Source organism: Pyrus communis, chromosome 3, assembly GCF_963583255.1.
Source record: "Pyrus communis chromosome 3, drPyrComm1.1, whole genome shotgun sequence".
Classification (NCBI taxonomy): Eukaryota; Viridiplantae; Streptophyta; class Magnoliopsida; order Rosales; family Rosaceae; genus Pyrus; species Pyrus communis.
In genome coordinates this window covers 4,788,451-4,801,921 of record NC_084805.1, presented here as the reverse complement: position 1 = coordinate 4,801,921, position 13,471 = coordinate 4,788,451, and the positions used below count along the sequence as shown (strand labels likewise).

Sequence of the window (13,471 nt, the reverse complement as noted above, 5' to 3'; positions counted from 1 at the left end):
CATCTTAGTCACTCATCTAACTAATTACATGGATCAATCAACACATGGCACTCATGGCCTTTTAACAAAATTGAACTTTACAGTTTGCATCATTTTGCATAAGTGAATACACCAATTTAAGACATCTTATTTTAAACTTTTCAGCTCAACACTTATAATTCAACACTCCCCTTTAAGTTTTGAGCTGATTTCACACCAAGCATATCCCTGAGATAGTTGAACTGATCCTTTGTCAAAGCCTTAGTAAATATGTCTGCCACCTACTCATTTGTTGGACAGTACACCAAATCGATTATCCCTTCCTGGAGTGCATTCTTGATAAAATGATACCTTCTGTCAATGTGCTTGGTTTTCTGATGAAAAACTGGATTTTTAGCGATTGCAATTGCAGCTGTATTGTCACAGTGCGCTGGAGTTGCTTCAGTTTGCATCTCACCAAAATCTTCAAGTACAAATCCAAGCCAAATGGCTTGAGCAGTTGCTTCAGAGGCATTGATGTACTTTGCTTCTGTAGTAGAGAGTGCTACACAATTTTGCTTCACAGAAGCCCACGAGAACACTTCACTACCAAAAGAAAATGCATAACCAGAAGTACTTTTGCTATCATCAACATATCCTCCCCAATCACTATCACAGAATCTGATTAGCATTGCATTCTTTCCTTTTACATACTCCAAACCATAATCTAATGTTCCCTTGATGTATCTAAGCACTCTTTTGGCTGTTCCAAGATGTTTGTTTGTAGGACAGTGCATGAATCGAGCTAGAAGGCTTGCAGCATACATTATATCTGGTCGAGTAGCTGTGAGATACAACAAACTTCCCACAATTCTTCGATACTGTTCCTCACTTGCTGAACCACTGCCATCATCTTTGCATAACTTCTCTGATGAAACCAGAGGTGTGAACACAGATTTACACTCATTCAAACCAAACTTATCTAACAAAGAAACAACATACTTTCTTTGATGGATAAATATGCTTGTGTGAGTTTGAATAACTCCCATACCAAGAAAATGGTGAAGAAGCCCCAAATTTGTCATCTCATATTTTATCATCCTGTCTTCCTTGAACTCCTTCAACATCTCAGTGTTATTTCCAGTATACACTATGTCATCCACATAGATTGAAACAATTAGAATTTCTCCTCCCCTTGCTTTGATGTAAAGAGTAGCTTCACTTTGACTTTTCACAAACCCACAGTGAGCAAAGTAGGTATCAATTTCACTATACCAGGCCCTTGGTGCCTGTTTTAGACCATACAAAGCTTTATGAAGCTTGTACACCTTGTCTTCACTCCCCTTGATCACAAAACCATCTGGTTGTTCTACATAAACCTCTTCTTCGAGTACTCCATTTAGAAAAGCAGATTTCACATCTAGTTGGTATAATTTCCAACTTTTCTGAGCTGCCAAGGCAATTAGAGTCCGAATTGTATCAAGTCTAGCTACAGGTGCAAACGTTTCATTGTAATCCACACCTGGTTTCTGAGCATATCCCTTGGCTACCAACCTTGCCTTATGCTTTTGCACTGTCCCGTCGAGATTAAGCTTGGTCTTGAACACCCACTTAACCCCAATTATAGGGTTATCACTTGGTCTGTTCACCAGATCCCATGTTGCATTCTTCTCAATCATTGACAATTCATCTTCCATAGCCTTCATCCATGATTCATCTTTAGCTACCTCTTCAAACTTTTCAGGTTCCATAATACAAAGATTGCATTGTGCTAGAACATCATCTAGATTCCTCAATCTCAATGGAGTGTGATCAAAGGCTTGAGTCTTTCTCATGCTGTTGTTCACATCATTTACAGATTCATGAGAAGATGCTAGATTTGGTGACAGAGCATAGTCAATTCTCTCTGGAGTTGTCTCTGATGAAATACATTTAGGCAGCTCAGATAACTCACTATGATTAAACACAGTTACATAATTCTCAGGAGCTTTCTTCCATTCCCAGGCTGCATACATCCCTTGAGAGTATAAGCTTTTTACTAAGAGGATCATACACTCTGTACCCCTTTTCACAGGTTGCATAACCTACAAATATGCCCTTGACACTCTTTGCATCTAGTTTCTATCTCATCTCATTTGGTGTGTGTACATAACACAAAAAACCAAAGATTCTAAGATGTGCAATTCCAGGTTTTCGACCACTGAATGCTTCAAATGGAGTTACTTCTCCAAGAGCTCTTGTAGGACACCTGTTCAGTATGTAGACAGTTGTGAGTACAAATTCTGCCCATAAATTGTAAGGTAGTCCTTTGTCATGAAGCATAGCTTTTGCCATTTCAACTACAGCTCTGTTCTTCCTATCTACCACTCCATTCTGTTGTGGAGTATAAGCCATAGACAACTGTCTTTGAATCCCTGCATCTTCACACATTTTGTTGAATTCACAAGATGTGAATTCACCCCCTTTGTCACTCCTCAAACATTTTACTTTAAAGCCACTTTGTAACTCCACCATGGATTTGAATTTTCTACAACAGATCAATGCATCTGACTTGTATTTCAGAAAATAAACCCACATCATTCTTGTACAGTTATCTACAAGAAGCATGAAATATTTGTTACCCGCAAAAGAGTCATTCTGCATAGGACCACAAAGATCTACATGCACCAGTTCTAGAGGTTTACTTGCTCTCCATGCCTGATTCTTTGGAAACCACTCTCTATGCTGTTTCCCAAACTGACAACCTTCACAAACTTCATCTATTTCTTCTAAAACTAGAAGACCATGCACCATTTCTTTGTTCTTAAGCTGTTGAAGACCTCTAAAATGCAGATAGCCTATGGAAAATCATATGAACTTGTCTCCAAGTTATAACCACCGATGCCAACAGATCAGATTAAAATTTGCATAATTGAATCCTTTTGGAAGAATAGATACATAACTATGAAATCAGGGACATGCTGAACACAGGAATTTTCTCGCAGGTTGCTAGTTCAGCATACTATATATGTGGACACAATACAAATTGATTTGTGGTTGAACTACTATATCATAGCAACAAGTTTCCATACCCAAACTGATAAAACGATGGATGTGTCAGGAAAAAATCTCTAGTAGTTGGCGTGAGGGGCCGTGTGGGTATTCTCCAGGCAATTGAGTGGCAATAGATATTAGCATTTCAAAATTCACATGGCCTTGTCTTCCAATTCTTCCGAAGCCTTGTTAGTGATTGAGACTCCACATATTTTCCCTAAATGCTTGATTAGGTTGAAGACAGAACCACGCATGTGGTCCCTGATGAGCTCTTGTTCCCTTCTATACCCCTTCCAGTTGTCTTTGTCTTTACCATATATTTTCTCTTTAGCCGAAGATATTAATTCAAAAATACTTTTCATCTATATATACCATATGAATGGGATCAAGACCACCAAATTAAATCTTCAAGCTCTCAAGCATATAGCTTTCTTGTTTTGCAGTTGCTAGTTCCTTGAGATCTTCAAGTTTTTATAAACTCGATTGCTAGTCTTTCCTCCAAAGATTTACTACAATGGGGTTCCGCCTGCCTGCTGTAATTCCTGCTAAGAAACTTTTTTGAAGGTCTTTTTCAAATTCAAGTCAAGGAGCTTTGTATAATTTAGCGGATATCCCTAAGACCATCTCCAATAGTGACCTAAAACCTAAAAATATTTAGCCCAGAAAATTTAGGTTTTAACCCAGAAACAACTTTTCTACTCCAACCCTTCTGGCTTAAAATTTTAGCCCCAGATTATCAAAGAATGAATTAAGGCTATTTTTTTTTAAATTAACTTTTTTTTAAAAAAAAAATTTATGTAGACTATCCTAAATTAATTTTATGAACATTTTAACCTAAAAATATTTAAATTCCGATAAATTTTGAAAAATCACTAAATCAATACATGAAAATCAAGATAAACCACATAAACTTAATACCAGCGACATTTAATAAACCACATAAACTTAAAAAATAAAAAAGACAATTAATAAACCACATAAACTTAAAAAATAAAAAAAAAAATTAATAAACTACATAAACTTAATACAATCGAAAACTCATAGACTACATAAATTTAATAATGATATTCACCATCTTGACTTGGTGATGGACTTGGGTGATAGTCTTGAAATGAATCATCATCTTGAAATATACTCCTTGTGGCATTCCTTCATAAAATTTCCTTTTGCTTACCATGTAAGTATCTCTTCCTCTCTGGAGTGTATTTGTCGAGGTCCTCCATTATCAAATTAGTTTCGTACCTTTCTTGCTCCCTATCCCCTTGTTCCTTCATGGCCAAAAGCATTTGGGCCGATTCTTCTTGCCGACAACACTGGATTTCGTTCATTATTGCCATTTCGCTAGCAAATTGTGCACGTGTCGGATCTTGGGACTTCCCTTTTCTCTTTGCTTCCTTTTGCTTATCTCTACCCGGGGGCCTTGCAAAAGAAGAAGTTGGGGTCATTTGTTCGACACCTTCATTGTCGGCAAAATTCACACCTTCATTGACATCATTTGGGGGTGGGGCTTCATTATGAAATAATCTTCCACATTGTTGGTTCGCATCGGTTCCCCACCTCGGACAATCCTTGAGGATGTTCCAAGCATGATGCAACTTAAAAGCTTGATTTTTTGGTGTAGTTCTTGTCTTGTAAATTGCCATTGCTTTGTCACCCTATGCAACAAATACATAAAAACAATTAGTTGCAAAATTTGTTGCAAAATTCTATTATGTACATGACAACTAAAATATCAACAAATAAACTCACAATTTCTGAGGCGCCCCTTGCACTAGGCATGTCAACCATGGCTCTCTCCAAGCTTCCTTTCCACAAAGTGCACGCTTTGTTGATAATCTTCCACCGATCATAAACACAACCAACTTCCCTTCGACCGGCGTTGGAGTTTTCATGGAACTTATCAACGATTTTACCCCATAAAACCTTTCTATTTTGATTGGTGCCGACGGCACCATCTTCGCTAATCGAAATCCATGCCAAACATAAAGCAATATCTTCATCAAAGGTCCAATTACGACCATTAACATGCTCTTTTGCCATCTTGAAAATTCTGGAAATGAGAATAAATGGTATAAAGAAAAATTGGAAGAATTGTAGGAGAAAAGTGAGTTTTGTGTAGATGTTTGAACAAATACATAGGTATTTACAGAGTTTTTGGATGAATTTTAATAATTTTTTAAAATTATTCTAGCCGTTGGATTTAAATTTGGACCGTTAGATCAATTTTTTTACCGTTATATTTAATTATATTTGATCTAAGCCGTTGAATTCAATAAATACATAAATATAAAACTAAAAAAAAAAAAAATTGAACCTGGACCGTTGGATTAACCAACGGCCCATTTAAAGTCACCATTGGATTACAAAAAGTAGCCGTTAGGCTGCTTTTGCTTTGAAACCTGAGGGAACAGCCCTAAGTGGGGCTGTCGGCTGAGGGATTAGTCCTGGCGCGTGCGGCGTGTGGGCGTCTGGAGGAAAGGAAACTGGGCTTCACAGCCCGTGTTTCACTCACAACAGGTAGGGCCCATAATGACTTTTGGCCTAAAAACGGGCTGGTATTTGGCCTTCTTTTAAGTTTTGGGTTTTAGGTTTTATTTAGCACATGGGTTGGAGTGGGTTTTGAGGGGAAAAAAAAGGGAAATTTTAGGTTATAAGCCATTGTTGGAGATGGTCTAAAGGTTATTTTGCAGTTTACGTTGGTGAGAGTGAGAAGCACCGATTTGTGGTTCCCATATCTTTACTCTGCCAGCCTGGATTTCAACACTTGCTAAGTGAAGCTGAAGAAGAATTTGGATTTGATCATCCAATGGGCGGTCTAACAATTCCCTGCAGACAAGATGTTTTCCTTGATCTCATATCCCGCTTGAGTAAAGTATGATACAGTGGACTGTGGAGAGCAATTACACGAACTGTGTGACTGTTACAATTTTGTAAACCAAACAATTTCCAGATTTTGTACTTTTTTTTTGATCGAGGAGGGAGACACATACTGTTCCCCTTGAATCAGATTAGGTAAATGCCTGAACGGAGACTCTAGCAATATTCATAGCTTATTACATTACAATATAGAAAGCGTCCCTTTAAATTATATGACCAGGTGTGTTGCTGCTGCTTGGTATGTCTTCTGCTAATGACCAACAAAACATTTCTTGGTTGAGGATGAACCATCTGATTTAAACATGAGTAATTTTGTTTTCTTTCATAAAAAAAAGAAGTAAAAAAGACGTGACCTGTACAATTTTGGATCAATTTCTTCAGGTTCTTTTGTGATTGAGTTTTCATTTGGATCCTTTTTATAGTTATGAGAATACTAATACATCTCCCCAATAGTTTGGACAATAACCTTAGTTTTGTATGACTAATATGTTATTTGGTAGATAGTAAATTGCGAATTTTGCATTCAAACAACTCCACTATGAAATTTACTGTATGAATATATGTTCTTCTCCATGTATCCAATTACGACTCTCAACTTTTTATTGATACTTGATGTAGGAGATGTATAAGAGTCACCATACAAAACAGAAGAATGAAAGAAACGTTGAACCTTCAATAAGCCTTTCTACGATCTAATTAGCTAGGGATTTATCTTCAAGGTGGGATATATTGTCAGTCAGTTTTAGTTACATCTATACAGCTGCTGAGAGTGGACATGGTGCATCTTTAATAAGATGGACATTGACCCAGGAGCTTCCCAATGGATTTGGTCCCTATTTCTTTTGGCTTAATCACTAATCATGTGATCTAATCCATAAGAGATTTAACACAAGTGAGTACTGAATTAGCTAGCCATAGACCTATAGCTCCCATAAAGGGAAATTTTTTAATACGTACAGATTCCACTGTCAGCAAACTAAATAAAGTTAGAACATTCGTATGTATAGATACCATTTATTCGAGTGATCAAATCAATTTTTGGGAAGGTAAGAGCTGGAGTTGTTGACACGGGAAAAAATTAAGTCGCTGTGCTGATCTCTTGCAGTAAAGAACCTGCTTGAGACTACATTTTTGCTTTGCTAATATTTGTACAGTTGAAACTTTTTGACCTGGCTAGTAATTAATATAATCATTTAAATGTTCGCATTTATATTTTTGTGAGAATTTGAGCATGGATAAGTGCTATTTAATTTGGGGCATATTCAAGCACACATTGGTATTTTCATGGGAATTTCAGCATGGATTAGTGCTATTATGGGTGCATCCAATGCTTGTTACTACTTAAAACTTATCTGTACAATATTCCATTCTTAACATGTTTTTAAATCTGCCTGTGGTGTTTACTTGCATTACTTCGTCTGTCAATATTCCAGTAATTAGTCCCTTGTGTGTAAATATATCGTCTGTTCATAACTTGATTGAAAGAAGATAGCAAATAAAAAGAAAAGTAAATCATGAAACTGTAAAACCGTTGTATTGTAGTGAAATATTCTAATCAGGACAACTATGTACATTCAGTTGACAATAACAATTCTTGAAAAATTGTGTCAGTGAGTTTATGTCCGCTAGGCTGGACATTTTCCTCTTAGCTCAAAGCAGTTTGACGTTGATGTCTCTTCCATCACGATGATTCATTGGACGATCAATCTATTGAACCTCCTTCAGGTGAGCCAGATAACGATTAAAATTGCCAAGTGCTCTTACAGCCGTTGGTGTCAAAATCATGTCGACGTATATACAGCCTCTACTTATACACCAAAGTTGAGGTGAGACCAAGGAAGGTATCTTCACTGCAGGGGATTGTGATACCACCCATTGGATGATCATATCCAAATTCATCTTCAGCTAGGCTTAACAAATCTTGGAACGAAGGTTGGTTCAAGTAGGACACCGGAATAATAAACCGCTTCTTCTGGGTCTCCCCAACGTAGATGGCAAGATAGCCTTTTGGAACATCCAATGACTTTGAAGAAACTTGATTTTTCTTGGCATGTAAAATACCAGGCAATCGGAAACCCATGGTTTTAAAAATTCTCTGTAAAAAGGAACAATAAAGAGTTCAATTGAATATTTTGAACAGAAAGAGCTTTGATAAGATATGCTTGGGAGTAGAAGACTTGTGTTGGTTTGCTCCTGAACCTTGGGTGATGTATGCATATATAGCTAAAGCGGTATGCTGCAAGCGGTCAGTTACCTAAAATGATTGGTGATTAAGCACTGGAATGGACCCAAGTGAGATAGCTTCCCCATGGAAATCACATGGACTTGTCGACAAGCTATCAACAACACTTCACAAGTTGATGCCTGAACGAAAGCAACCCAATGTCCTATCTCTTAATTGAAGGCCTATAAAAAAAATCAGAGACATCCTTGAGACAAGAATTTTTCCCGTGGTGCTATTTCAACAGTTTTAGCATATAAAATGTGAGGACTTAATCTGTTTTGGTTATAATCGGTACGAAAAATTGATACGTTGGTCTACAGAATAATCTGTACAAGTTGGAGGGAGTGGTATGGAGGCAATTGAATGCGGATTGTCAAGTGACCCAGCTGCTCAAGCATTAAAATGTTCACATGGCTATGACCCAATTTTTCAAGGACATCAGTTATGCACAAAAATACAATTAGTGAAGGACCGTGGCTGAGCCAAGTGATAATCATTTTCTCGTGGAAAATCACATGGACTTGTCTTTCCAACTAATCAAGAAAAATTAAGAGCAGAAATGAAGAACCACATTACCCTACAACTACATCTCTTAATAACTGCACAAACTGAAAACGTATTGACACTAAAATAAAACTTAATGTCCTACTCATGTTCGGAAAGTATGCGATAAGATCAGTGGTAATCCTAACAATCAACATAATGTTATAAGAAAGTTTGAGTGAGTGGTCTGCAGGAAATTGAATGGGATTGAAAAAAAAAAAAATTCTAAGGGCACAAGCATTTGCAAGTTCACATGCCTCTGTCTTCAAATTCATCACCTCGTCAAAGTACATCGGTGGTGATTGAGACTATATATCTGTTGAAGTACTATTTCTGTCAAGAAATATTTCACCCAAAATATTGAAGTTGAGGTGGAAAACAGCACCATGTGACCAGTGTCCCTTCTATGCCCTATCCAGATGGCCTTAATTGTCATCACATATTTCTTTCAACAGAGGACTATATAAAACTTTAAGTATATATATTTCATGAGACTTTCATTGCCATCCATTCAAGTCTCTGCATCTTCCCAACTCTTCTCTTCTTCTTGCACCAATAAACTTGCACCAGACATTTCTCTAGAGAGACATAAAACCATGGGTTTCAGTCGTCCAAGTGTAACTCATGCAAAGAAAGTTCTTCGGCGGTCTTTTTCAAATTCAAGTCGAGGAAGTTCATATAATATAGCAGATGTCCCGAAAAGTTATTTAGCGGTTTATGTTGGGGAGCACGAGAGACAGCGGTTTGTCATTCCTGTATCATAACTCAACCAACCTTCATTCCAAGACTTGCCAAGTGAGGCAGAACAAGAATTTGGATTTGATCATCCAATGGGTGGTTTAACAATTCCCTGCTGACAAGATACCTTCATTGATGTTATTTCTCCGTTTTGAATTCATTGTGATTACATGAGTTGCGTTGCAATTTTGTAAAGAATTTTTTTTCTACAGACTGTACAAATATTTTTCCCTTTTGCGAGTGCAAAATGTACTCTCTGAAGGATGATGTGACTGAAGATTATAAATGTGGATAAGATTGTTAGGCTCTGCTGTTATCTTATCATTATAATTTGTATTTTTAATTATTGTTGTAACTTGTGTTAGCTGCTAAGCGCTGTTTTGTAATCAATGAAATACGGAAAGTTCACATGGCATTCGAGCTTTGATCCTCTTTTTTTTTTATATGGCTTCTGCAACCTCATCTTCTTCCTCAATCATCATTCCCAATATCTCTACCTTGGCTTCTGTCAAACTGTCTGAAACAAATTTATTGGAAATTTTGAGTAGAAATTCGTTGTCCTACATTGCTCACCACCAAAAGGTCCCCTCACTTTATAAGTCTTTGTCCCTTACAAAAAGTGATCGGAGTGATAAACCATGGAGAGTAAAATTGGACTCACCCTCGGGGTTGAGCTTTGGAGTGTACTAATTAATTTTTAATTAATATAATTAATTATCAAACAATGGGCCAAAGCCTGTAACTGTTATATGCATACATTGTCACAGTATGGCCGCGAAGGGCCAAAAGTCATGTATACAGTGGAAAGTCGCGACACATCAGGCGTCAGCATAATACTCTTAAGAAGTTGCTCTCCAATGGAATAATATCCATTGATTATGTAAAGTCAAAGGAAAATATAGTTGATCCTTTGACAAAAGGCCTACCAAGAGAGCAAATATTATTTGCATCGAGGGGAATGGTTCTCAAGCCAATTCAATGAATCGGACTGGGCTAAAACCTAACCTAGCTAATTGGAGATCCCATGGTCTAGGTTCAATAGGCAAACTGGTTGAGTTTGATTCAAAAGTTGAACACACAGATTACTAACCTAGCTGATTGGAGATCCCATGGTCCAGGTTCAATAGGCAAACTGGTTGAGTTTCATTTAAAAGTTGAACACACAGATTACCCATTCCTATGATAAAATGTGTGTTGTCTGTTGAAGTTCGAGGGGTTATGTTTTATACATTTAATGACATTAATATCTTGTTATCAAGCGGAATATGGCATACTATTCTTAATGAATGTCACATATATAGGAGTAAATGGGGCCACATTTACGAGAATTGAAATGGCTAAATTCTCTAAAGCTCCTACAAAATCCGAGATATGTTCAAGGCCAAAATGAACACAACAGTATGAATTGATGTGTGGCAGACATGATATGTGTGTAGCATATTGTCTTGGTTTACTACTGTGTTGAACAGTTCAAGATCTTCCACATCCACTGTGTCATCAAGTAAACCCAATATGTTTTCACTAGGGTAAGTTCAAATCCAAAAGACACTTCACTTGATGCATATCATGTCTATTCTCTCTTAGTTTTAGGCAACCTAGTCATACATTTGCTTTTACATTCGCATTCAAATGTGGGGTATTATTGTTGAAAATTTTGAGTAGAATTTCGTTGTCCCACATTGTTCACCACCAAAATGTTCCCTCACTTTATAAGGCTTTGTCCCTTATAGAAAGGGATTGGAGTGATGGACCATGGAGAATAAAATTGGGCTCACCCTTGGTAATTAATTATAATTAATATATAATTAATTATCAAAAGATGGGCCTTGGGCCTTGGGGCGCGGGCTCTAATAATTAAATTATTTAATTAATTAATTTCGGATTTAATTAATTATTTTTAATTAATTTCGAATTTAATTAATTAATTATTTTTTACCAACAGACTCATCCTTTCAGATGAAGTCTGAAGTATGGTGAAAGAACGTAGAAAGCAAACACCCCTCTGAGAAGATGTCACCCAACAGATGCATCCCTTCTCCATACCTGTTGCGAACATGCATTATCATTCTATATATACATCCATTTGAATGGAATTTAGAACACAAAAAATAATTCTCCTTCTACAATCCAAAGCATTCTTATTGAGAGAACCACAAAGAAATTCGCCAGAAGTTAAGTTTTTCCGGTGCTGGAATTCTAACTGGATCGTTGAATCCTAGTGAAGTAGAAGTTCGTAGAACTACAAGCACTGAGTGGGGACGGAATTTCTGTTTAAAGGACATTGCGGTATGCAAGCCTTGATCTTCTGTTTATCTGCTTAATTATTATTGCATTCTGTTTATACTCTGTAAAATATTTATTCGCATTTATTATTAGCATATATAAGTTTGTCACAGATTGTTGACATATTTCCAACGATCTTGAAACAAAAAATGGATCAACAATCTATGACTATGAATGGCACTCTGACTAAATACTTTAAGAAGCCTAAGAAATTCAAAGGGCTAGATTTCAAGTGAAGGATATGTCTTTACACAGTCCCATTATGCGGAAAAAATATTACGAATTTGGTCAATTTGATTGCAAACCTGCTACAACTCCTGTTGATGCTGGATGCAAATTGGAGAAAAATAAAGGCAATGCCATATCTCAACTTGAATATTCTCAAGTAATTGGAAGTCTAATGTACTTGATGAATTCGACTAGGCCTGACATAGCTTATGCAGTAAGTAGACTTAGTAGATATACACAAAATCCAGCACAAGAGCATTAGGATGCTTTAGTACGAGTGTTAAGGTATTTGAAAAATAAACTTGACTACGGATTACACTACACAGAGTATTGACCTGTTGTAGAAGGCTTCAGTGATGCTAATTGGATTTCTGACACTAAAGAGTCCAAATCGACAAGTGGATATGTTTTTACCTTGGGAAGTGCAACAATATCGAAATCCTCTAAACAGAAATGTATCACTCGTTCCACCATGGAGTCGGTGTTTATAGCCTTAAATTTGGCTGGCGACGAAGCCGAGTGGCTCAAACATTTTCTGGAGGATATTCCAGTGTGGCCAAAGCTTGTAACTGTTATATGTATACATTGTGACAGTATGGCTGCGCAATCAAGGGCCAAAAGTCATGTATACAATGGAAAGTAGTGACACATCAGGCGTTGGCATAATACTTTTAAGAAGTTGCTCTCCAATGGAATAATATCCATTGATTATGTAAAGTCAAAGGAAAATATAGCTGATCCTTTGACAAAAGGCCTACCAAGAGAGCAAATATTATTCACATAAAGGGGAATGGGTCTCAAGCCAATTGAATGAATCGGACTGGGCAGAAACCTAACCTAGTTGATTGGAGATCCCATGGTCTAGGTTCAATAGGCAAACTGGTTAAGTTTGATTCAAAAGTTGAACACACAGATTACCCATTCCTATGATAAAATGTGTGTTGTCTGTGGAAGTTTGAGGGTTATGTTTTATACATTTAATGACATTAATATCTTGTTATCAAGAGTATGAATTGACGTGTGGCAGACATGATATGTGTGTAGCATATTGTCTCGGTTTACTACTGCAGTGAACAGTTCAAGATCTTCCACATCCACTGCGTCACCAAGTAAACTCGATATATTTTCACGAGGGTAAGTTCAGGTCCAAAATACACTTCACTTGATGCATATCATGTCTATTCTCTCTCAGTTTTAGGCAACCTAGTCATACATTTGCATTTACATTTGCATTCAAATGTGGAGTGTTATAAGTAAATTGGCGGTGTCTGAATGACATTTCAACTCAAATGTGGGGTATTGTTGGAAATTTTGAGTAGAATTTCATTGTCCCACATTGCTCACCACCAAAAGGTCCCCTCACTTTATAAGGCTTTGTCCTTTATAGAAAGTTATTAGAGTGATGGATCATGGAGAATAAAATTGGGCTCACCTTTGGGGTTGGCCTTTGGGGTATACTAATTAATTGATAATTAATATATAATTAATTCTAAAAAGATGGGCCTTAGGCCTTGGGGCTTGGGCTCTAATAATTCAATTATTTAATTAATTATTTTCGGATTTAATTAATTAATTAATTTTTTACCA

The 13,471-nt window shown here is 36.9% G+C and overlaps 1 protein-coding gene and 1 pseudogene across 1 annotated transcript; one reads left to right on the top strand and one right to left on the bottom strand.

Annotated features, from left to right (window-relative positions):
* Positions 1-7,334: 7,334 nt before the first annotated feature.
* Positions 7,335-8,044, bottom strand: LOC137729397 (auxin-induced protein 15A-like). Its single transcript, XM_068468341.1, has one exon. It carries the CDS (start codon positions 7,946-7,948, stop codon positions 7,673-7,675), a length of 276 nt encoding a protein of 91 aa, XP_068324442.1. The 5' UTR covers positions 7,949-8,044; the 3' UTR covers positions 7,335-7,672.
* A 1,132-nt stretch (positions 8,045-9,176) lies between these two features.
* LOC137729396 (auxin-responsive protein SAUR20-like) lies at positions 9,177-9,661 on the top strand (annotated as a pseudogene).
* The last annotated feature ends 3,810 nt before the right edge of the window (positions 9,662-13,471 follow it).